Below are 26,876 nucleotides of genomic sequence, written 5' to 3'. Positions count from 1 at the left end.
ATTTTGAAGAAATGTTTTCAAAGACGAAGTGTTAGTCTAGCACGTCAGCCTTCAAGATACTTGTTTTGTTCAAGAGACGTTTTCATGGTGGTTCCAAAGTGCCAATCGGAATCTCACGTCATCATGCATTTTGCTAATCAATCTTGTTATCAAAACATCTGTGAAGATGAATGTAATTCACAGGTTTTGTATGCGTTAATGTACTGAAAATATTTACCCTCCCTTAATGCTTGTCATATTTTCGTATGACCCTTCCCATGTATTGTACACCTTTACTATGAAAACACTCAGCTGAAAATACAAAGTGCACATATAAACTGTCCATTCTTTATGTCCTTCCACAAATAAGTGTATTATGTTTTATAACCCTCCTCTAGAGGCTGCCATATTTGTTGGTGACCCTCCCCTGATTCCCCCTGAACCCCATCCCAATCCACATAAAACCCAACAAAAAGAAAAAAAGACTTATGACAAACGACATGTCCCTGTTGTTTTTATTTTTGTCTCTGGATTCTCATCGGTAAAAAAGGAACAGTACTAAAGATGAAAAGAAACGCAAAAGACATCAAGTGAAACAAGTCCAAACGTTATCAAAACATATGAGAAGAAGAGATTACAATATATACTACTCAAAAGAAGTTAAAGAACACTCGCTGTTTTCACATGAATATAGTTAATCCCTTATGGCATGACATGTTGACTATAGTATTGTGAGGCTTCTTCTGTGTATTGTATATGTTGAGGGTCACTCGGTAATCTTACCGAACCTGCAGCGAGCGAAGTTATAAATGTATGTTTTTAACCCTAGAAAATATATAGGAGCTCTCGTAAAATATGTATCTCAACGTACACACCACTTCATATTATTGAATTATTGGATATTTTTAATAGATCAAGTGACAATATGATTTACTTTCACATGAATGTATTACATGCATGAGTGACACTCTTCTTATGTTTGAGTATACTCTGAATGGACAAGTTCATTTCCATGTAGAATGGACATTATGGCCACATTATATGCAATGTGCACTGAAAATGTATTAAACACCATGTAGGCAATCGGCACTGAAGGTAAAATGCATTTATAATTCAAAACTGTTTTCCACAGGATCAGAGGATAATCGCTCGGTGAGATCAAGGATGTCTCCTTGGCGATATCGCGTCAATGAAACTGCATCACAATGCTTTGCAGGCCATTATGACGTCATTGTTACAATGACGTCACAATCAAATGACATAAAAATATCTCTGCCACTGAAGCTGTAGTTTTTACACCAATATAAAGGAACTGATTGCATGTTTACAAACAGAATAAGTTGGAAGAATGATATTTGTCATCCAAAACTTCCACAGGAGACATCGCTTGGGTGAGATATCGCCAAATGAAATTAAACCACAGTGTTTTGCAGACCACTCTAGCGTCATCGATTACGATGACTTCACAATCATATGACACCAATAGTCTCTTTGGCACTGAAGCTGGTCAGCTGTAGTTTTGACGCTCAAGACACTGGTTAGTACTGTTTACAAACTGAAACAGGAGCAAGATAGATTTGGGATGATAACTAGAATCTGTACCCTATGTCTTCCAAACTCAAATCTATCAAGACTCGTTGAAATCAAACCTTGGGTATTTGTAACTTTCATCAATTCGTCTTGATATCTCTAGAATCACTCGGGTGAGATTTTTTATATATAATCAATTTATTGTTATCATAAACTATTTTTTTAGATACCAATAAATGTATTTGTGGAGAGACCACTAGATTTGTTTTCAGCTGCAAAACCAGACCTTTTTTAAAGTAAACTATGTACCTAAATTTTTTTTTTAAAAAACACAAGAAAAACACAACTAAACAATATCTTGCAACAATGTACTTTTTGTGGCAAGGAGTTCCTTTTTCAAATTGTCTGAAGCATGATTTTGTTCAAGCATTTCCTGGGACAATAATTTTTTTCGAGTGGTCAGTCCATCACTGATACCCCAAATGCAGTTGTCAGACATATTTTTAAGGTATAAATAAATTAATTAGTGATATCAAAGATGGAATTTAATTGTGACAAAAAATACTTAAGATTTTCAAGCATTATGAATCCGTTTTAATATTGTAAAATATATGATTACATAACACCAAATACATTGTTTATCACAATATATTCATCTATCGATATCTAGAAATCGAATGTTTTATATCAGTAACTATTTATGAAATAAACAATAACTTTACATAATAAAATCGAATGTTTCCTGTCAATTATTCATTTTGTGGTATCAGTAGATTAATTATTGGTTTAAAAAATAGGGATTAATAGTAACAACGTGCCTCATACTGAATATGTTTACATTGAAATGATGTATCATATGCAGTGTCTGAGATGCGTTGACATCTCACCAAATGCCAATCCCAACACATCGCATTAATCACGTGATCTTCGTTTAGCACTGGTAAGCTAAAATGGCTAGCATGTTATAATATTTATCTAAGTGGAACTTTATGTTGTTGTGGGTAATAATATTGATTTCTGAAACCCCTCGCGGATGAAATAAGTGGTAAGTTTATTTGTTTCTCGTTTCACTCGACACTCAGCAATAATCTAGCTATAGAATGTGATAGAATCTTTAAGAATCGAGTCTGGACCACACAATCCAGGGATAAATATCCAGAGCATCGACCTACGAGGGATACGATGACATGCATCAATCAAGTCAGCGAGCCAAACCACCCGATCCCGTTAGTCGCCTCTAACCACAAGCAAAGTCGTCTGTCACGGCAAGCATGCAAGTTCTAAGTGGTGAAGTGGAGTAGTATGCAAGTGTTTAAGGGGTAATAGTTATTTCTAAATACGTTACACGTCTGTATTACTATAATTATCTGTAATCTAATGTACCATGTAACTGAATTAAATTTCACATATTAACAGTACCGTCTTGCGTTAACTGCGTTCTGTCTATAAAGCGCAATGCAAGAGAACGTAACCAGTCCTTTATGTCACGGAAGTAATCAATACGCGTGCGCAAACACGACCCCGTGCCATAGCAACGTTTCAACAATTTGCTGTCACTTGATTGTGTGACTTGGAGAAGTTTGGCTACCAGGCCGAACAACAACATCGTTGAAAGGTAGTAGCTTGACCGTTAATATACTTTATGATTCTTAGTGACTTGCGATATAGGTTGCAAATTGTCAGTTCAGGTTTGTTTCAAAGAAGTGCATGTTTGTAATACCGTATGTTTGTTTGCTTGTCTTTGCGATGATCTAGATCTATATTTTAGTTATTATTTTAAATATTTAGATTTTACATCTTTTGCCATGTGTGTACTGCATATATAATTGTGGGGTCCTCGGTAAATAAATTACTCTTGTTTTTGTTTGTAAGTCCATAAGCCGCCTTTCCAAACAAACATTAACAACTTGAAGATGTGATTCTTCTGACTCTGAGACGTCTTCAGACTCTGAGAAAGATATTATCCTTTTTCAAAGTAGTACCAAACAAAATATAACTGATCTATACAAGGTTTTAGGAAAATCACGGGTAGTGTTGATGATTTCTCGGTGACTTTAGTTAGATTTTGTTTGTGCTTTCTCTCTCATCCATATGATCACACACTACTGTTAAAGTGGGTCCATGTAACTAATGTTGTATAATATAACAAGTTCATGGATGAGGTTTACGAATATTAGTTACATGGTCCTGTGAATAGAAGCATGGTTAACCTGTCCTACAGGATCCCTTTGACTAGATGCCATGTTGTTGTCTTATAGAAAGTTTCATATCTGCACATGTATATGACACAGGGCTTTTTCTGTTGACTGTTGGGCAAATCCATAGTTATTTACCAAGGCACCTGTTAGATGACCAAGGTGCTTTAATGTTTGCCCAAGGTTGTGTAACAGTAAGGACTTGAGATTTAAGCATATCGCATCATTAATATATGCTTCCAGTGCAATAATGTGCAGTGGCCATAAGTATCTACAGTTATAATCGATATGAAAATAATTATAAAATTATAATTTTGGCGATGTTTTGTAATACTGTTTTGATAGACCACGTACTTTGTGTACCCCTCTGACAAGTGTAAATGGGGACCATGCTGACACAACCATCAGATTTTGGCATGGCTGAAGGATGCAGCTCTGCACAGTATGATGTGCCACAAAGGGGGATCCAAAATTTTGAAAAAGAGTGCGTTGGGGGTGGGGTGTACATAGCACCTTAGTCACAAACTGATCTGCCCAAGGGCACAATTACAAGTGTAAGGTAACTGATAAAAAAAGATAACCCAGTGACAGTGACTGATTTGGGCCAACTACTGAGGATTGGGTGGTTGCAATCTCTGTTCATGCTGTCAACCATTGGTTTGCCATGATGATTTTTTATATTACTTCATGTCTTAGTTTTTACAATTATTAAAATTGTATGTTATTTTTAGGTAGTGATATAGCTGAAATATCACAATGGCTGCATCAAGTGTCTCCCAGAGAGTTGAAGATAACCTCCGAACATTGGCACAGACAAAGCGTATCCGGGTCACAGAATTCTTTCAGGACTTTGACAAACTGCGATCAGGGTTTATTACAGGTACATTACATTCACTCTTAGACATTCTATATCTGAAAGTTTACAGAATGAATAGCTATTAAAATAGTGATGTCAGTTTGATTCTACATATCTGGGTCCCTTCAGTTATGTGAATTATCTCCCTTGACAGTTATGTATACAACATTAGGAGACCTAAGGTTCTTTATCTAGATAGACGGATAGACAGACAGTCACTCACAACACAACACAACCCTCTTGTGTGTCCTTATTGGGCCCACAGGTCCTGGAGCTTGACTGTCAGCACATAATGACCGCCACAAAACGATTATAGTGATGTGACTGTTGTAACTTCCAAAATTTGGCTGAGATCTAGATTCTGTATGCCAGACGAATTACTTAGAGGGGCACTAATTTCTGGCTTCTTCCATGTTGTATAACACTCCCCGCTAGGGCTCACTAGCTGCCGTGAGTTGATTTGCTTGCGAACACAACTAGGCGTAACAGGAGACTTCCGGCGGTAAGGAAAGCTTAAATAAGCTTTGACATGTAACAAATGTTATGTTTGGGATAAGACTTTCTCAGTAATGTACAGATTCTCATACTTTTTTGGGTTAAGTCCTGTCTGGTATTCGAATCCACACTACCAGAGTGAGGCACCTAATCGCCAGCCCACAAAGTTAACGATTTAACCTACTCAGCAACCGAGGCTTTCCCAAAAGTGAAAGTCTGTCAACTGGTAGTCTAGATCACATACTTTGTGTACCCCTCTGACAAGTGTAAATTGGGACCATGCTGACACAACTATCAGATTTTGGCATGGCTGAAGGATGCAGCTCTGCACAGTTTGATGTACCACAGAGGTGCGTAGGGGGTGGGGTGTACATAGCACCTTAGTCACAAACTGATCTGACCCAGGGAACAATTACATGTGTATGGTGTCTGAAAAAAAAGGTTGGTGCACACACTCCCCTGAATCCAACAGGATCGGGTGTTCAGACTCGCTGATTACGTTCATGCATGTCATCGTGTCCCAAGTGCATGGATGGATGCTCATGATGTCAATCACTGGATTTTCTGGTTCAGACTTGATTAGTTACAGACTGCTGTCATATAGCTGGAATATTGCTGAGTGCGGCGTTAAACAACAAACAAACAAACAAACAAACAAACCAGGGTGCCACCTTTGACCTGTATGCTGACCCTGCCCTGGGATTACAAAGTGCCAATGTAATAATCTTCATAACGTTGTTGCTTCCATCTGTTGTAGAGCCACAGTTTTTCCGATGCCTGTGGCAGACATTGGGTGTTCAACTAAACCCTAATGAAGAAGTTGCTCTCAGGGAGAAGTATGACCTGTATCGCAGTGGACGGGTCAATTACAAGCGCTTCTGCCAGGAGATTGATGGCACATTCAATCCAGGTGACCTGACACAGAGGCCAGCCCCACAGCAGCCCCTAGAGTTGTAAGTAAAGCAGGCTACCAGGGGGATGTCTGTGTTGAAAGACTGTCCACTGTGTTAGAATTTGAATTTAGGTTGAAATAGCCCCCCAGCATGCTATTGCTTGTTGTAAGAGAAGACTTTATGGGACCAGGTTTTTGGCGGATTACGTATTGTTGTACTCCGATGACATGCTCCATTTCTCATCTCTAACAACCACTGATTACAGGACGCCATCCCAGGGATAATGCTGACTGGGGCATTGAAAAAACTTTTATACTTTGTTGGGGTATGATTTGCATAGTTATTTATGATGTTGTGATAACTATTATAGAAAATGAAATACAGAATTATGCTGTGAAAAACAGAGGTAACCTTTCTTTTTTGTACAATGTCCCAAATGCTTACTTCCAGTCTGGGCACTATTCGGTCAGTGCGACCCCTGAGCACTGATTCCGAGACACGACTGGTGGAGGTCTTGAAGCACATGATGAAATTCTACCAATACCATGGCGTCAACCTCAAAACATGCTTCGAGGATTTTGACCGCCATCACATTGGGGTCATTACAGAGAGCCAGGTACACTATAGTGTGGGGACACATGCTGAGACAGCTCATATTTATCTAATCTTAGTATTAAATAGTGCATGTTCAGTCAGATTTAATTTTTTTAACATCCATTTAAATAACATGAATGTGTAAGAAAATAATACAGTTTAACTTTTGTGTTATTTCTGCTGAGTTATATAATCAAACTAACAAAAACAAGAAACATATTGGTTCATGCAAGTTTAGTGACATTGTCCTGACATGTTGGTTCATCCAAGTTTAGTGTCATTATCCTGACATATTGTTTCAAGCATTTTAGTGACATTGCCCTGACATCTTGGTTCATGCAAGTTTAGTGACATTGCCCTGACATCTTGTTTCATACAAGTTTAGTGACATTGCCCTGACATCTTGTTTCATGCAAGTTAAGTGACATTGCCATGACATCTTGTTTCATACAAGTTTAGTGACATTGCCCTGACATCTTGTTTCATGCAAGTTAAGTGACATTGCCCTGACATCTTGTTTCATGTATGTTTAGCGGCATTGCCCTGACGTATTGTTTCAAGCATTTTAGTGACATTGCTGTGACATATTGTTTCATTCATGTTTAGTGACATTGCCCTGACATCTTGTTTCATGCATGTTTAGTGACATTGCCATGACATATTGTTTCAAGCATTAGTGACATTGCTGTGACATATTGTTTCAAGCATTTTAGTGACATTGCTGTGACATATTGTTTCATGCATGTTTAGTGACATTGCCCTGACATCTTGTTTCATGCATGTTTAGTGACATTGCCATGACATATTGTTTCAAGCATTAGTGACATTGCTGTGACATATTGTTTCATGCATGTTTAGTGACATTGCCATGACATATTGTTTCAAGCATTTTAGTGACATTGCTGTGACATATTGTTTCATGCATGTTTAGTGACATTGCCCTGACATCTTGTTTCATGCATGTTTAGTGACATTGCCATGACATATTGTTTCATGCATGTTTAGTGACATTGCTGTGACATCTTGTTTCATGCATGTTTAGTGACATTGCCATGACATATTGTCTCAAGCATTTTAGTGACATTGCCTTGACGTATTGTTTCAAGCATTTTAGTGACATTGCTGTGACATATTGTTTTCTGTGTTACACAGTTTTATCGCAGTTTCCCGGGCCCTCCTGATGTGTCGGAGGCGGACATGAACTTACTAGTGACAAAATATCGAGACCCTGAGCGTCCTGGTGTCGTCAACTACCTCAACCTCCACAAGGACATCATGTCCTTGCAGCAAATGCAAATGCAGGAGACACAGCTGCCTCCAATGCCCCGGGTGTCTTCCATCGACTTTGTTCCGCTCACGGTAGGGATGACTATCAAAGACAATCTCATTTAAATCACATCTTTCATTCTAATATGATACCTCTCTGCATGAAGATCTGACGACACCTCCATAACATGTCATATCAGGGAACCCTGAGCGAACTTTCACTGGCCATGTGATGGATGCTTGGGTCCTTAGTCAGTCCAATGTCATCAGGACGGTGTATAAAATATATCCACAATATCATGATTATATAAATTATATTTACATTCAGAAATGGTCGTTTTAGGTTTGTTTTTGAGACACAGAAATCAGATATGCTGGTTTCAATGTTTTGCTCACTTGTTCTGAGAAGTTAGATGACTGACGGTTCCTCTCCTATAGAGTCCATGTAAGATCTTCATGGAGAGAGGTATTGTATCGGAGTAAATGATTTGATTTTTATGAGAGTTACCCTCGAGCAGGAAATGTCCTGAGGTGACATGGAGCTCCGCTCACCTCATGAATACCTGAGCTAGAAGGTCCGCTCATCGCTGTGTTTGTGTTGTCAGAGCAGGTATTCTGCTCATTGTGCAATTGTTGTTTATTGTTTACATGTTGTGCATAAAGCGTCCCCGGATAGTGATAATGATTTTGTCCTTGAGGCCAATAGGGGAAACCCTTAAAGCCAATAGGGGAAGCCCTGGAGACTAATAGGGGAAGTCCTTGAGGCCAAAAGGGAAAGTCTTCGAGGCCAATAGGGGAGGTCTTTGAGGCCAACAGGGGAGGTCTTCGAGGCCAATAGGGGAAGTCCTTGAGGCCAAAAGGGAAAGTCTTCGAGGCCAATAGGGGAGGTCTTTGAGGCCAACAGGGGGAAGATCTTGAGGCCAATAGGGGAAGCCCTGGAGACTAAAGGGAAAGTCCATGAGGCCAGAAGGGGAAGTCTTCGAGGCCAACAGGGGAGGTCTTTGAGGCCAACAGGGGGAAGATCCTGAGGCCAATAACCAAACCGTTTGGGCCAGTAGAGAAGCAAATTGTTGACCATCGGTGTTTTTCCTCCCCAGATAACTGCAGACCCCACATTGAACCAGATATTTGACAGGATCCGTGTCGCTGTGTACAAGAGTGGCATCAGAACTATAGAGTTCTTCAAAGACCACGACAAGCTGCGGAGTGGCATGATCACAGAGAACCAGTTTGTGTGTGGGTTGGCGCTGGCGGTGGGGAAGGAGGCCCAGCTGTCTCGCCCCGAGATACAGAAGGTGGTCGAGTTCTACCGCCAGCCTGATGGAAGGATCAAGTACAAGGAGTTCTGTGATATCATGGAAAATGGTACAGTTGCTATGGTTTCTTATTTGGAGATATTATTATAATAGATATTTAATATATAAGTTAGATTTTTATATATGTAGTAAAAGTTTTGTCACTTTTTGATTAATTTGAGACTGATTATGTATATTACATTTGGAGGAGGTGTCATGAAATAAAGAGTAATTTCCCCTTATCGTGATCCACATTTATGCCTGATCATACAATACATGATACGCCTACTCATGGATCGTTTTATGATTCTTAGATGATTTTCAAGTAATACTGTGTGCTACATTTTGCAATAACTCGGCCACATGGTTGATGCATGTCATCGATCCCAATTGTGTAGATCGATGCTCATGATGTCAATCACTGGATTGTCTGCTTCAGACTCGATAATTTACAGACTGCCTTCATATAGCTGGCATATTGCTGAGTGCGGTGTTAAACAACTAACAAACAAACATACAATAACTCGGCATGATAACTATCACTACCCTGCCACATATCACGAAACACAATGCTTAATGAGATTGCATAAAACTATCAGAAATTAACCAGTCACAATTTTGGTCACAATTTTAAACCTTCATGTTTTTTCCATTGCTCTATCTTTTTTCACAACCCTCCTCATGCAAAATGTCACTCTAAGTCTTGGTAGTAGCATTTGTGAACACTAAGGTAATCTTATGGCTGACATTTCTTTCAGCATTCAACATTCCTGATCTGGACAAAAAGCCAACACAAGAAGCAGTGAGACCACCCAAGGGAGCCTTGTCCAGGGTAAGTATTCCAGTACTATCATGAAGAGACAAATTAGAAAAAATGCACTATAAGTTCAATATCACAGGTCTGGGTGGCTGTATATTAGGGACCTGCGCCCCGTTCCACAAAGCGATCTTAGTGTTACGACTGGCGCAATCCTGTGTTAAAGTATGGGAGTTACGATCATCTTAGCGCTAAGATCGCTTTGTGGAACGGGGCCCAGGGTCCTAGCTGTTCCACAAAGCAATCGTAGCGCTACCATGATCGTAACTCCCATACTTTAACATAGACTTACGACAGTCTGGTTGCAACTACTGATGACCCTACTGAGGATGTGGCTGGGTGGGTGTTGGTTGTATAACATGGACCACTGAGAGTTGTCGTGTTTATAACCCCACTGAGGTTGTGGTTGGGTGGGTGTTGGTTGTATTACATGGACCACTGAGAGTTGTCGTGTTTATAACCCCACTGAGGGTGTGGTTGGGTGGGTGTTGGTTGTATTACATGGACCACTGAGAGTTGTCGTGTTTATAACCCCACTGAGGGTGTGGTTGGGTGGGTGGTGTTGGTTGTATTACGTGGACCACTGAGAATTGTTGTGTTTATAACCCCACTGAGGTTGTGGCTGGGTGGGTGGGTGTTGGTTGTATTACATGGACCACTGAGAGTTGTTGTGTTTATGACCCCACTGAGGTTGTGGCTGGGTTGGTGGTGTTGGTTGTATTACGTGGACCACTGAGAATTGTTGTGTTTATAACCCCACTGAGGGTGTGGCTGGGTGATGTTGGTTGTATTACATGGACAACTGACAGTTGTTGTATTTATAACCACACTGAGGGTGTGGCTGGGTGGATGTTGGTTGTATTACATGGACCACCATGTCATTGTGCCTCAATATCAAGAAAACAAAACACCCCCGGCCTTACATGTGTATTTCTATGACATTATGTTCATATTATATCCTCGTGTGTTTTTGTTACCAGGGTTTGAAGGAACTTAGTGCAGAGGAAGACCAACGTGTGGAGATGGTGCTGCGTGAACTGTCGGACAACGTGAGGCGGCGGCGCCTGATGATGTATCCTTACTTCAAGGACTACGACAGGGTGAGTGTCCCACGCCACACACATGGAATGCCCTGTGCATGGTCATGTGATTCCTGTGTCACATCAAAGTTCTGTGTTCTAGGGGTCCAGATATGTTTTTTAACCTCACTACTTGGAACGTTGCATCCGCTTACAACAGTGATGTGCATGGCTTAGTTGCAATAAACAAGATGTTGCACCTTTGTGCACTATTCACTGCGGTATGGTTCATGTTACATTAAATTTTATTAAATGTTTCATTCAAATTTATGAGTAGTTGTCGCAATGAGCTGCATCATTTTGTTGCCTTTGTGAAGCTTAAAGAATCCATCAAATATTCTTGAGGCCCCCTACTCTGGTATTCCCCATTTGAATGTCAAGACAGAAATCGTAAAAAAACACAACTATTTTGAATAGAAGCGTTTTATTGCAGTTCAAAATTGACAATCATTAAATATAACAATATAGATAGAGGAAATTTCATGTGTTAAGTGAAATATCATGTTTCTCTCTCCGAGTGACGGGGTGGGGGGAAAGGAGATATTTTCATGAGTGAAAATATATCCTTTCGTCTTGGTCAGGTTTTTTTTCCTGTGATATACTTTCCAACATTCTAGCAGACTAGCCCAGAGCCCGATAAGCTGCGTATTTTGTCTAATACACAAAAAACATCTCTGTTCCCCAACTAAGTTTAGATTGCCTGTGTACAACTACACACGAAACATTTCCAAGGCCAGGTAGTACATGAAACTGATGCTCGGTAAATAGTGCAGATCTGGAGCATGAGATTATAGTGACAATCGAAGTAAGTAAATAAATGAATAAAATGACAGTAGTAATTGCAGTAGATTCTGGGCAAGAATCAATCAATTCTGGAATTCCTCTTCATCCTTTCTGTAGCATAATTCTGTGATTGTAGTTCTTATAGCATCTTATCTGACACTCCTAAACAGCACTGACATACAGTATTGGTTTAGATATGCGGCACTATTTAACAAGATGTCAAAAGCCATTGCAGCTGAATGAAATGAGATCAGTACAGAAGTATACCAATAATGTAGGACCTCCCATATTGACATGAGTAGGTCACTGGTCGGGATACAGCATGGATATTTGGAAAAGCAGGAAACTTTTTAAATCAACAAAATTGTGGGTAACATTGCTACAACCATATAATGATGAGAAAAAGTAGGAATAAATGCAATACGGTCAGTTGGTGAAGTTTTGTTTTCTTTGTTTGTTGTTTAACACTGCACTCAGCAGTATTCCAGCTATATGACGGCGGTCTGTAAATAATCGAATCTGGACCAGACAATCCAGTGATTGACAACATGAGCATCGATCCACGCAATTGCGATAAGATGACATCTATCAATCAAGTCAGTGAGCCTGAACATTACTCGCCTCTTACGACAAGCATAGTGGCCTTTTAGTAGGCTTTTACTATAAGCATGGGTTACTGATGACCTATTCTACCCAGGATCTTCACGGGTCCAGTTGGTGTAGTAAAAGTATAAGTTTAAAACATATTTCATTCTTAAATATTCTGAAATAACAAAACTGATATGAAGGGAGAGTATTGCATGTTCTTCTACTGTTACATGAAATGCTATGCTATTATGTTGTTATAATAAATACAGCAATTTCTTGGTTTAAAAATATCTGTGTTGTATGGCCAGCATTGTCGTTCCCACTTATGTCAACATGGGAGATCCCACATATTTGGTGTCCGCGTGTACTGTATGGTATTTTGAAAACAGAATGGGGTAAGAAAACATAGTCTTGTGAATATTGGCTATGTAGGTTACTGCGTCTCCAAGTTGTATGAGCTGGCTGGGCCACTGTGTGTAGATGTTGGCATGCCAGATAACCCTGTTCAGGCAAGTCGCTGATTGGGCTGACCTACTTTCTCAGGTCAGCCTAGGTGGTGCTGACTTTCACATGTGGATTCCATGTGGAGTACACCAGTTTTTCTTGTGCCTCATGCTTACACATATTACATATTTTTTTTCATTCTTTAGAAGTCACGATTATTGGGTTTTTTAATCTGAAGATATATAAAAAAATATATACATTTATATATGAGTAGTTGTGAAACATTCATCTTTTCTAGAAGGAAATAAATGTTTGTAATCTCCATTCAGACATTCATTGGTTATAGCAGGAAGATATTTTCTGATATATTTTGGAGTTTTTCATATTTCAGTTTACAGATCCACCACCCACCCAATTTTACAGTTGTGGATAAAATCATCTTTTTTGCATGGAGTCTGGTCATATATGTGAAAAAATAAGAACACTTCAGAGTAGAACAATTGGCAAAGGCTTACTCCCTTCCTAAATACATTTTTCTTTCAATTCAGTTTTGTTTTATCAGAATGTTTAAAAAAAATGTATGTTTGCAACTTGTATTTGTATTTCCCCCACTGATCCTATACTATATTTTGGAAAGTATATCTTGATAATTAAAACAATAAAGATGAAGATAGATGCCTAATTTTGCTATTCTCCAAAGGAACAGAATTAAATGTGTTGTTTGATGAAAATACAGAAATATTGTTTTACAACCAACAAGTACAGATTAACCACCTGTGTGACACATGTCATACCATGTCCCCTTGTAATAATAATGCATAGTAAACAATGCTTACAACAAACACCCCCATTGAGGGCTGTGGGTAGTCAAGCGTATCTCCTGGACAACCAGATGTGGGACAGTCTTTGTGGGGTGGGGTGGGGTGGTGGAAGGGGTGGGGGGTGATACTGCTGCCTCTGACTGTGATGTAACACCTCATTGACACATCGGCCTGTAGACCCCAGGAGTTCCCAGTGTAATCAGTAAGGCTGTTAGGGTCAGCCATTCAAGTGTTAGCTTTCAACAATGGTATGTGTTGGGGATATTTGGATGATGTAACATTGGTACTTTGTTGCAAAACATTTGTTATGCTTTTAAGCCTGCAATTACTGTCAGCCATAAATGCATGTCTGCTTGCATCTTTTTATGCTGAGATGAAAGGTATCCTGTTACAACCCTGGGCTGTGTTGGGCAAGGGGGTTGTTGTGAGTGCTGTCTATGATGTAACATGGGGACATGTGTTTACATGTGGGTGTTCATGGCCAAAGGTCAGGTAGGGAACAGCAGATCACTACTTGCTTGGTGTCAGTTTAGTAAATCATTAATGGTGGTCTTAGATGTGCTTGTTGTCTCAGTTGTCACAAACTGGTAGTTTTAGAATATATATGAACCAGTGATTTCATTTACAAAATTACCATGGGAAGTGGTTGTTTATTGTACATTTGAACACTGCTGGGAGAATAAACCTTGAGGGTCGCAGCCCTGAGTGGTTTATTCTCCCTGCTGTGTTATATTGTATGATAAACAACAACCACGAGTCGTTTATTTCTCATATGAGATATCAACATTATGTACAGCCTCTTCAGGGATGATGATGATGATGATGATGATGATGATGATGATGAATGGCATCGCATTATCTGCGTAGCCCAGCTATGTCTATGGGGAACAACTCAATAGAATCTCCCCTCTCAAACATTCCGTTGTTCAATATACGACATCATCACGCTGTTGAAATCTCAAGAAATGGTGTCATGATAGAACAATGTTTTACCATGAAATAAACGACTCTTCGTTCTTTATTGTTCTTTGCGATTTATCGCGTAGCTATCTTATATTTATATGTAAACAACTGCTGTACCAGCAAATAACGTTGTACTGGAGTGGTCTTTAAATAGGCGTGGCCAATCCATTTTCTTTTTGAAAATAAAATACTCTTAAAACCGTTCTTAAAATTTAGGGCGGGAAATATCTCCAAGGCTGTGCTAGATCTAACAATGTGTCAACATTGTGTTCAATACAAGTTCATTTACATGATAATGGTTCTCCTTCTCACTGCTGCTCAGAAATATCCACCAGTTATATAATCTTGTACATGAGTGCAAAATTGAGTGTTCTGGTTATGTCAAAGACATGCAAATAACCAATGAGTAATTGCAATCTTGTTTGTAAACTTTGAGATAAATCTTCACCCAAGACCTGGTACAACGTATAGGTAACAATTTACTAATTAAAAAATTATTTGATTTGTTACAGATATAAATTACTATTAAAGGCACACTTATGGTCTGTCACATTTTGTTGTGTGTGGTTTCTGTTGGTGAAAATGATTAATTTGTAACTAATCACAAAGTTAAGCCACCCATGAAGATCCGGGGTAGAACAGGTCTTCAGCAACCCATTCTTGCTGTAAAAGACGACTATGCTTGTCGTAAGAGGTGACTAACGGGATCGGGTGGTCAGGCTCGCTGACTTGGTTGATGCATGTCATTGTATCCCAATTGTGTGGATCAATGCTCGTGATGTCAATCACTGGCTTGTCTGGTTCAGACTAGAATATTTACAGACCGCCGTCATATAGCTGGAATATTGCTGAGTGCAACATTTACCAACAAATAAACAAAGAAACAAAGTAAACCAATGTTGTGTTTCTCGTTCATAGGGTATTGGTGCAGGATTAAACAACAAATAAACAAACAAAGTTAAGAAATGTTGTGTTTCTTGTTCATAGGGTATTGCCTACACACGGGTCGTGACCAAGACACAGTTTGGACGTATCCTACACTTCCTCAGCCTCAATGTGGCGCCTGAAGATCTCAAGCTCTTGTGTCGCAAGTTTGAAGATCCCGGCAGTGGAGACGTCAACTACCCTGCCTTTGTACAGGCAGTGGATCAAGGTTGGTGTTCCTGACAAATATTTTGTATGTTAATCACTTGATGAAAGTAAAATACTATGTCATGTCTTGTTGCACATTAAAAAGGTTTTTGAAGGGTATTTATGTATTTTTTAAAAAACAGTTTTGGGGCAGGACATGAGAGAATCCAGGGCATCATCTGTAAACACAACATATGATGGGGGTGATAAAGACACAGAAACAGCTTCAAAGGGAGTGACAATGTAATATTCTGGGGGTGACCACGTGATTATCCTTTGATTTTTGTTTGAGGCAGAATATCTCTTCAGGCAGTGCTTCAAACATACAAGGTGCCCTTGAAGGGTGGAGTCAAGCAATTTTATTTTTTACCCACAATACATTATTTTCGGAACACTGAGCATGTCCAATATTTTACCTGAGGTCAAAGGATTTTCTTCTATCATTTTCAGGAGGTAAATTTTGAACAAGAAATTCCCAACCCCATTCCTCCTCCCGGAATATGAAATATCAAATGATCAACTGTTTTTTCTCTCCAGCTGAATACATCTTGGTTGGGGATTTATTTTATTATTTAATTTTTTTATATATCCATGATATTATGTTGGACTTGGGATGTTGATGTTCATTTCAAGACTAGGACTGAAAGTTTGAATGTTATCATCAGTCATAGGTAAGTGCATCACCCTGACCAGCTGTTTGTGTGTTTCAGAGTTTGTGGGGCACACCCTGGAGACTGTGAACCTCCAGGATGAGGAGCGTACCAACCAGCCCGTCCCCGACCCCGTCGTGCAGGACAGTGAGGTCAGCTATGAGGACCTGATGGCTCGCATCAGACACCATGTGCTCACAAACAGGCTGAGGGTAGGTTGGTCCTCATGGTCCATAGCCAATGTTGAAATACCTCTGTTGGTCAGCACCATACCAATGGTCGTGGTCAACGTCTGAGACCTGCACCACTCATGGCTTTCCTCCCACATCAAGCTGACATGCTGTGATATAACTGGAATATTGTTAAAAGCAGCGCTATACCCACTTACTCACTCTTCTGTATTGATGTTGACAGAAGAACATTATTCACTATTTTCCCCTGTTCTTTGTCAGGTGAAAGAGTACTTTGAGGACTACGACCCTCTTCAGAGCAACTGTATTAGCAAGAGCCAGTTCCGCCGGGGGCTCGGACTGCTCGGGTTGAGCAAGCTTGGCGCTCATGACCTGATAGATGGCCAGTTCAAGCTGCTGTGTGATATGTACGAGAACCCTGCCAAGACTGACCAGGTGTACTGGACACGCTTCATGGATGATGTGGAGAGTGGTCAGTAAACATGTACAACTGCTTTGTGTTTCAGTTAATCTAATGGTTGCACCACCAGTAACATTTACACATGGTTGCACCACTGGTAACATATACACATGGTTGCACCACCTGTAACATATACACAGGGTTGCACCACTGGTAACATATACACATGGTTGCACCACCTGTAACATATACACATGGTTGCACCACCTGTAACATATACACATGGTTGCACCACCTGTAACATATACACATGGTTGCACCGCTGGTAACATATACACATGGTTGCACCACCTGTAACATATACACATGGTTGCACCACCTGTAACATATACACATGGTTGCACCACCTGTAACATATACACATGGTTGCACCACCTGTAACATATACACATGGTTGCACCACCTGTAACATATACACATGGTTGCATGAAGTGTAACATATACACATGGTTGCACCACCTGTAACATATACACATGGTTGCACCACCTGTAACATATACACATGGTTGCACCACTGGTAACATATACACATGGTTGCACCACTGGTAACATATACACATGGTTGCACCGCCGGTAACATATACACATGGTTGCACCGCTGGTAACATATACACAGGGTTGCACCACTGGTAACATATACACAGGGTTGCACCACCTGTAACATATACACAGGGTTGCACCACCTGTAACATATACACATGGTTGCACCACCTGTAACATATACACATGGTTGCACCACCTGTAACATATACACATGGTTGCACCACCTGTAACATATACACATGGTTGCATGAAGTGTAACATATACACATGGTTGCACCACCTGTAACATATACACATGGTTGCACCGCCTGTAACACATGCACATGGTTGCACCACCTCTACCATATACACATGGTTGCATGAAGTGTAACATATTTATGTTTTTACCTTGTCTGAAAGGCCTGCACCTTCAGTAATCAGTTATCTATTCATAATATGTTTGGTTTATCTATGTTGTTTGTTTGCAGTCTTCACAGAACCAAATCTAGAAAAGAGCCCCACCTACAAAGTCCCGCCATCTGAGATGTTCCAAGTGCCGAAGCCGGGCAGCATCAGTTGGGAGAGTGCCAGTGATGACCACAAGAGCTTGTATGAAGAAACCATGGAGAGACTGAGGCAGCGCGCCGGGCAGCGCAGACTCCTGGCTAAACCAGTGTTTCAGGATTTTGACAGGTAGAGAGACCTGAACTAGCATTAAGTTGATGGAAAGTGGGGGTGATGGGTGCAGTATGGGACAGGAGAATATCCAGGACTTTTTTAAGGGGCTTGGGAGGTTCAAATTTTGAATTCTTAACTTCAGTGTTGAATTTTGAATTCTTAACTTCAGTGATAATTTCACCCAATTTGCCTTCCAAGGGCATTTAGTTTTGAATCCTATCTATAATCTTGCACTAAATTCCTCCATCATCCATGAACACATGTGACTACCATGCAGTGTTTTCACTATTATTCACTGACGACTCAAGGCACAGCCTGGTTTCAGTGAGGGGGAATCCTGCAAGTGCTCACACCACTGACCACTTAGCGCACATGTAGTTCAGTGGGTGCATTGTGAGCCATAGCCATGTGGCTGTCTTCTCTCCACATTGCTTTAATGGTAGGCCCTGGCAGAGTTCACACAAATCTCATGCACAGACTGGGGCTCATTTGACTTCTGTGTGTTATAAATGACCCTATTTCATTCACTAACTAAAACTATGTATGTCTCACTACGACACTACCCGGTTCGCCCATGATTATGTTTCTAGGTTTGTCAGCACCATACCCGTACTCGTGGGTTTCACCGAAGTGGTAAACGTCCGAGAACTGCATCACTTCGGGCTTTCCTCCCACATTAAGCTGACATGCCGTGATATAACTGGAATACTGTTAAAAGCGGCGGTAAACCCAACTCACTCACTCACTCACTCACTCACTCACTCACTCACTCACTCACTCACTACATTGTGTGTCACAACTGCACAGCGTATCGACAAGGCATATCCAGATGGCAGGGTCCCATGTACCTTCATACTTATGGTTTTTCTCCTCTAAGCCCAATTACTGTTAATATTACCCATAAAGGTAGAATTGTGTGTAATATCTGCACATGTGCCTTTTAGGATTCATAAATGTTGAGAAAAATATGATATGGTGTCATTTATCGTTCATGATGTCACAAGTGAATAGGGCGGTCGGGTAGCCTAGTGGTTAAAGCGTTCGCTTGTCACGCCAAAGACCCGGGTTCGATTCCTGACATGGGTAAATGTGTGAAGCCAATTTCTGGTGTCCCCGCCGTGATATTGCTGGAATATTGCTAAAAGCGGCATAAAACCATACTCACTCACTCACTCACTCACAAGTGAGTACATATACCATCTGACAATAAGCTGCCTAAAGTAAAGTATCTCTTTAGGGTTGACAATCCATATGTTTTTTCTTCATTTTTTCTCCTATAATGTTCATGAGTGATATATAGAATGACTTACTTGAAACTCTTAATGACGGATTATCTGTCCCCCATGAATGAATCCTGTAAGTCACTTGCCCAAGGCTTGGGATCAACACCATTCATTTACTCAGGGCAGATTATCCTTAATTCCTCAAACCTTGTTGGTTATTCTCTAAATAGGATATAGCTGAGATATGTTAACTGAAAAAAAATCCCCACTAACTCAAGGTTTTCAATTTCCTGTGTTGGGGTGGTGAGGTAACCTAGTGGACAAGCGGGTCATGTCGAAGACCCATGTTTGACCACCCCCTTTGGTGCAGTGCACGGAACCCGTTTTTGTGATACGGCTGGGATATTGCGAAAAGCAATGTAAAAAACAACTCAATCTATTTTCTGAATCCAGGCACACCAACCACCATGTGACCCGCTCCCAGTTCCGACAGTGCCTCACAATGCTGGAGCTTCACACCACAGAGGCCGAGGTCGCAGCTCTTGAGGCCAGGTTCTGTAATGACGTGGGATTCAACTACCAGGCATTCCTGGACGAGCTGCAGCCCCCAGTCCCACCGCAGCTCATGTATGTGGAGAGACTGAAGACGCTGCGACTCACCAACCAGAATCGCAAACTGCCCGAACTCAATCCTGCTGAAGACTTGGAGGAGGTCCTACTCAAACTCAAGACCAAGGTCAGTGGTTCTTTCAGGGTCACCCTTCAGAAATGCCAGGTGCACCTGTCCCCAGTAGCCACTTTTTGTTCATAACTGAATGCGTGTCATTGTGAGCTGATGGACTCAAGCATTCTGTCACTGGTTTTCTCAAGACGTGATTATTTAGAGGCCACTGTGACAGAGCTGGAAGTGCAGTGATAAACAACATTCGGAACTCACTTTCGGGGCATACTATGTCTTATCAATCTGAACTTGAAGTTAAAGGGGCTAAACTAGCCTGTCTTACAGACCCTGATACAAATATATATCAAATACAACCCATGCAAGTCTAAAATGTTTGGCAAGTCTAGATTACTGCAGTATCTGAAAATGAAGAGTCACTGGGCTCCCTTTTATCATATTTTCATAAAGATAACAACAACTGTTTTTTTCTGTACGATATGTTCATTTCAGAGACAAGATATTAGTCTACGGCTAAATATGAGCTTCATGATAAGGGTTTCAATTTAGAAAACACTTATTGACTAAAGATAATCATTAAGTATTGATAATAAAGGTTTGTGATATTTGAGCAAGATCATTACCAAATTTACGACCTACAACAATTCTGACACTTGTTTCATAAAATCAGAATTACGCACACTCTCATGTTATTGTGAGTCTCCATAGATGGTACTTCCACTTGAATATGTATGTGTGACGAGTCAGTTCCTTTGTATTACAGGTGTTCAAAGCCAGACTCAGAGTGTTGGACTTCTTGAAGGATTATGACAAGTTACGGTCAGGACGGATGTTGAAGACATCATTCCGCCGTGCTCTGGACCTCGCTGGGTTTGAGTTGAAGGAGTCAGAAGTCTCTCTATTGGAAGACAAGTAAGAGATACAACACTAGAAACTCAAAAAGTCCATAGTTCTTGTTATGTCAAGTTTAAGTAATTCTTAGATGACGCCCCACCCATGAACATGGGAATTGGTCTTCAGCTACCCATGCTTGTCGTGAGAGGGACCAAGGGATTGGGAGATCAGACTCGCTGACTTGGTTGAAGCATGCCATGGTGTCCCGATTGTGTAGATTGATGCCCATCACTGGAATAATCTGTTCATATGCTTTTTGGAAGCGAAATGCAAGGCAGATACTTTTATTACTGTTTAGTTTTTACAGTGGTGATCCAAGTAATAGAAAAGGTTTGCATAATCATCTAGACAGTAAAAGCCTTGAAAATTTGAGCATATAAGTTGGGTGATACAGATCAGTCCCTAACGAGGGATGGTTGGAAAGGGTGTTGGAACCTGAAAATATCAATACGAAAGTCACTGCTATCTCACCAAAATAACCCTTAGTCAAGCAATTAGTTTTGTATATATGCTTCCATAAAATGAAAAAGAATATAGGTCATGCCCACTTGTTGACGGCTGCTTCCTGATTGGCTGGGTTTGTGGGTTTGGTTGCATTTTGCACTGAACGCTGTTACTGATTTCGTATTGTTATCTAATATTGATGATTGCTTGGTGTTAATGATTAAACGAGTAATCTGCGAAGTAATTATTGTTGATGTATTCATTTATAAGAAATTACTTCAACATGTTTTTGTGTTTATAACCGGTGTGCTATGCAGATTAACACAGTGCACACGCCAGGTTTTTTCTGTCTTTCTGATTCCCATGGAGGATTCAATCATAAGAACAAAAATTGTACAAAGTTTGAGAAAAATTGCCTGCAGATATCATGAATTGTAACATTTACAATGGTGGTACACATATTTCAGAAACCTATTATCAGTCAGCTTAAAAAGATAACTTTTTTAAATGAAAAGGTCACATCCCTGCCTATATTGACCTACTTGGATTTTTTTAACGGCTTGTAGCTTATGCTAGGGACAACAGCTCATGCTTTGGTGGTTGTTTTGGTAGGTATGCAAATTTAGACATGATGATTGTACAATCTCTACCGATTATTTGAAAATGAATACATATAGTGAGACATTGTCAAAAATTTGCAAAATTACAAATTGATCATTCTGTTTCCAGCATAGGGATTTATGGTTTCCGCTGTCTATGCAAAAACTGCTCATGTTTATGTGTTTGCTCAGGTACGAGAGCCGCCGTGATCCTGACTACATTGACTACCTGGCATTCTCGGACGAGCTGGAGTCCATCTTCACTGTGAAGGACTTGGAGAAGGCACCACTGCAGGAGACAGTCCAGTTCCAGCCGCCAGTAGAGTGGGAGCTCAACGTTCTCCCCGCAGACAGCGAGGCCAAGTTTCAGGCTTGTATGGCCAAAATTGCAGAAAAGGTAGGTTGACCCCTGGCTTGAGATAGACAGAAGGGGGATTCTGTTGTGGTTCCCGTTACTAGAGACGACTACATTGAGAATAAGCTTGTCACAATGTGTTTGGGGACTCAGTTATTTACAGACAGGCCTTTGAAAGGCATTTACAAGTGATACACATAAGGAAGAGAATATACTGATGTCGTCTTCTTTATTATGAGGATCACAACGTTTCGGAGTATGTGCTTACTCCTTCATCAACATGTAGTCCTTACATGTACATATATATGTTCTCTGCCTCATGGCATTCATTCACCTGATAAAGGAGTAAGCATATGCTCCGAAACGTTGTGTTCCTCATAATAAAGAAGATGACATTCATATATTCTCTTCCTTATTTACAGGCAGTTGTGTTATAGCTTCAATATTGCCTACAGCTTAAAACACCATCTACTCACTGAGCATTTGTATCATTGTAAATACTTGCATGTTTTGTATGTACACTACGTTTCTGCATCACCCAGATTTGCAGAATGGTTGCTATTTTTGACCAACAAATCACAGCCTTGTTTCAGCGGGAGGGAAACACAGTGCTCTGTCCAATGAACACTCAGATTTCATCACACAAATGACAATATTTATCATACAAGAAGTGTTTACATACTACTTCAGTATCAGGCAATGGTAGAGTTAGGTCTTCGAAAGGCATTTAGAAGTGATACACATAAGGAAGAGAATATATGGATGTGTTCCTAATAATAAAGAAGTTGACATCCATATATTCTCTTCCTTAATGGTAGAGTTCACACAACATTCAGTGTAGGGCTCATTTGGCTTCTGTAAGTTATGAATGGTCTCATTTCATTTGCTTCAAATTGTCACATATCACTACTCCACCGTTGTGTATATTCATGGGTGATGGAGGAGCATAGTGTTTCTAACCCATAAATACTGACGTTGCATTCATGGTCACAAAACAGGATAAAACCCCATACCGTATTCGACGTAATAAACGCCCAGGGCGCTCTCAAAATTTGAAACAGGGGGCTCTTATTAGAATATTATTTTGGTGAAATAAAACAGAGTTGTAAGATTGTAAATTTCGTGGTTTATGCTGACAGCCTGAAATGTTTATATACGACAGATATATTTTTCCAGAATTTAATTGCTCATGATTAAGTGTGCATATAACACTAGACTGCGTATTATAGATAAATGAATAAGTCTTGTGTACATTGATCAATCGGAAGGGGTGCTAATTGGGATTGTTCACTAGTTTCCAGAATTTAATTGCCCATAATTAAGGGTGCATATAACACACGACTGCGTATTATAGACGAATAAATAAGTCTTGTGTACATTGATCAATCGGAAGGGGTGCTAATTGGGATTGTTCACTAGCCAATATATTAGCAAATATCGCCGTGGGCACTTATTAGAGCAGGGCGCTTATTATGTCGAATACGGTACTTGTTGTACCAGAGATGTGAACAACTTTGAACTGCATCTCTCTAGTCTTTCCGCCCACATTAAGCTAACATGCAGTGACATCACTTTAATACTGTACAAAGTGGCATTAAACCCTACTCACTCACTCACTCACTGTTCAAAGCATTATCAAAGCCAACCCACTAAATCACTTTTACACATGAGAGTGACTGTTTATTAGATACACAAACTTAGCTACTTGTTAGAGTCGTGACATGTGATAATGCCTGTACATCTTCAATTATCCTGTGTATTATGTCTCCATCCTTTTTGATTCTATTTCGGGGTAGAGTAAGCATTCAGCAACCCATGCTTGCCATAAAAGGTGACTATGCTTGTCGTAAAAGGCGACTAACAGGATCTGGTGGTCAGGCTCGCTGACATGGTTGATACATGTCATCGATCCCAATTGTGTGGATCGATGCTCATGATATCAATCACTGGATTGTCTGGTCCAGACTCGATTATTTACAGACCGCCGTCATACGGCTGGAATATTGCTGAGTGCAGCGAATAACAACCAACCAACCAACCAACCAACCAATCTTTTGAAACTACTTGAGTCCGATTTGAAATATGTGATGCTGAAAAATAGCCGTCCAATGAAATTATACTCATGATGTGTGAAGTTACTGACAGGACAGAAAGAGATGTGACATCAAATGAAGATTTGGTAGTGACTGGGTGCAGGGTATTTATCATAATAGAATTGGGGTATAATATCCTGGATAAACGAGGATCCTTCATATGAAGCAAGTTGAATGTTAGTTGTCTTTCAAAACTGAAAAAAGCATTGCTAAACAGAACATGTTATCTGTCTAGGTACGGAAGCACCGGATGCAGTTGTTCCCTCTGTTTGAGGACTACGACCGTGTTCACAACGGAGCAGTTTCCCGGTTCCAGTTCCGCCGAGTCCTCACAGAGCTGGAGCTTGGCAGCATGGTCAGTCAGGAGGAGTTCCAGCTTCTGTGGCAGAAATTTGACATCAAGATTGGCGGCAAGGATGACGTCAACTACATTGCATTCTGTGACTTCATCTACAAACTAGCTGGCTTCGAGCCAAGAAAACCCTAGAATGACACCAATTTACAAACATTTATATGAGATGTGTTATTTCAAAAGGGAAGAAGTATTATTTATTGACTCTCTGTTAATGGTCTGAAGATGTGCTATATTTATATATAGCTCTGAGATGTGATGTTTGGGTAGCAGGGAAACGTTATCCATACATCATGTTTGCTGTTGTCTCATTCCGAATATTGTAATTACTGCTGCTGCCAATGTTAAGGCCTTTTGTCTCATTACACATGCAGTTCTCGATACTGTTTTTTGTCTCAATATTCAGTATTTACTGACAATAATAAGTTTATCTCATACGTCTCAGGTTGTAGTCTCATTTGTACACAGTATTCCGATGTTAGTACATTTAATAAATTTTCCAAAGTATTTTTCCTTCAAGACAATGCATGGTATAGTGATAACGTCACGTTCTAATCTCGGGATTCAAAATGTGACTATGAATAGCCTTACCTGTATATTTATTTAGCTCTTGCAGAGTATTTTGATATAAACCTAATGGACAATAGTATGGTTATTTTATCATTCGCCAGTGACAGTATTTAAGATATACCATCATTGATAGGGATTACATTGTGTCCTTCCACATATTCCCAATATCTGGTTCTTTTGTCTGTTTAATATTCTGTGAACAGTATTATCAACATGCAGCCAGAAGTATGTTAGAGTTTGTATATTTGTCTGACATTCAATATATATCAAACCAAAACCAATATGAGATATTTTACAGTGTTGAGTTTCCACAAACTATTTTTGCACACCATAATAACCAACAGTTTTGTGTATTTGGTCTCAAACAGCATTATGAAAATATTTTATGATTTTATGACTGCAAATTAGTATTGCAAATATTTTAATATGATCTGCAGTTTCTGTCCAATTGTCCTATTGCAAATAATATATGTCTCAGTTTACACGTGTTTTAATATTTGATATGCCTGTGATTAATGTTCCAGAGATGTTTATTCTTTAGCCAATGGAAGCATTAGTTGTTATGGTGTTTCGATGCACTAATTATTTTTATAAATCATTTCAGCATTAATATCGATGTGCCATTGTTCATTCAGACTTGGTACTGTTTGAACAAGGATAAACTTGCCGACAACAGTACAAATATACTCCACAGTAACAAAGTACATTACATGGCAGCTTGTGTATTCTGTCTTGTGCATGTGGTACTATATGCTACTGAAGACTGCTGAGGACTGCTGAGGACTGCTCTGCCCAGTGGTGCTGATTTGCTATTACACAGATGATTTCTACATTGGATGTCTCATAGAAATGTACATATTTCTCATACATGGCTTAAAATAAAATTCTAATACACAAACGTACTGACTGACTGGTTCATGTTTTGTGTTAAAATTTGGAACTGATTTGTCATGGAAATTAATAGTCAGCTTAATCACAATGGTAATGCTGGGAACACAGACACATCCTGAGATACCTGTAATACTGTAAGATCTTGCCATGAAGCACATGAATTCGACTTCCAGTGGAAACACCTTACCATGAAGCAGATGAATTTGGCTTAAACATATGTAACAGCTTGCCGTAAAGCAGATGAATTTGGCTTAAACATGTGCAACGTCTTGCCATGAAGCACATGAACTTGGCTTAAACACATGTAAGATCTTGCCATGAAGCACATGAATTTGGCTTAAACACATGTAATTTTGCCATGAAGCACATGAATTCGGCTTAAACACATGTAAGATCTTGCCATGAAGCACATGAATTTGGCTTAAACACTGGTAACACCTTGCCATGAAGCACATGAATTCGGCTTAAACACACGTAACACCTTACCATAAAGCAGATGAAGTTGGTTTAAACACTGGTAACACCTTGCCATGAAGTTGGTTTAAA

General features: G+C 39.9%; 1 protein-coding gene across 1 annotated transcript; it reads left to right on the top strand.

The window, feature by feature from the left end:
- Nucleotides 1–3,025: 3,025 nt before the first annotated feature.
- LOC139467954 (EF-hand calcium-binding domain-containing protein 6-like) lies at nt 3,026–26,333 on the top strand. The gene is made up of 16 exons (XM_071249561.1): nt 3,026–3,124; nt 4,436–4,584; nt 5,813–6,008; nt 6,399–6,564; nt 7,695–7,901; nt 8,906–9,173; nt 9,862–9,935; nt 10,901–11,020; nt 15,586–15,751; nt 16,440–16,591; nt 16,832–17,042; nt 18,041–18,245; nt 19,907–20,189; nt 20,896–21,044; nt 22,262–22,466; nt 24,753–26,333. Exons 2-16 carry the CDS (start codon nt 4,461–4,463, stop codon nt 25,002–25,004), a joined length of 2,778 nt encoding a protein of 925 aa, XP_071105662.1. The 5' UTR covers nt 3,026–3,124; nt 4,436–4,460; the 3' UTR covers nt 25,005–26,333.
- The last annotated feature ends 543 nt before the right edge of the window (nt 26,334–26,876 follow it).

The sequence above is a fragment of the Haliotis cracherodii genome, unplaced genomic scaffold, assembly GCF_022045235.1.
Source record: "Haliotis cracherodii isolate W230 unplaced genomic scaffold, xgHalCrac1.p SCAF_2, whole genome shotgun sequence".
In the NCBI taxonomy this organism is placed as follows: Eukaryota; Metazoa; Mollusca; class Gastropoda; order Lepetellida; family Haliotidae; genus Haliotis; species Haliotis cracherodii.
Note: the sequence above shows the minus strand (reverse complement) of the source record. Positions and strands in the feature narration are given on the sequence as shown.

Coding starts and splice junctions, on each gene's coding strand:
- LOC139467954 (XM_071249561.1), top strand. CDS start 4,461: ATGGCTGCATCAAGTGTCTCCCAGAGAGTTGAAGATAACCTCCGAACA. Junction 17,043..18,040: donor CATGGATGATGTGGAGAGTG/GTCAGTAAACAT, acceptor GTTTGTTTGCAG/TCTTCACAGAACCAAATCTA. Junction 20,190..20,895: donor TACTCAAACTCAAGACCAAG/GTCAGTGGTTCT, acceptor TTTGTATTACAG/GTGTTCAAAGCCAGACTCAG.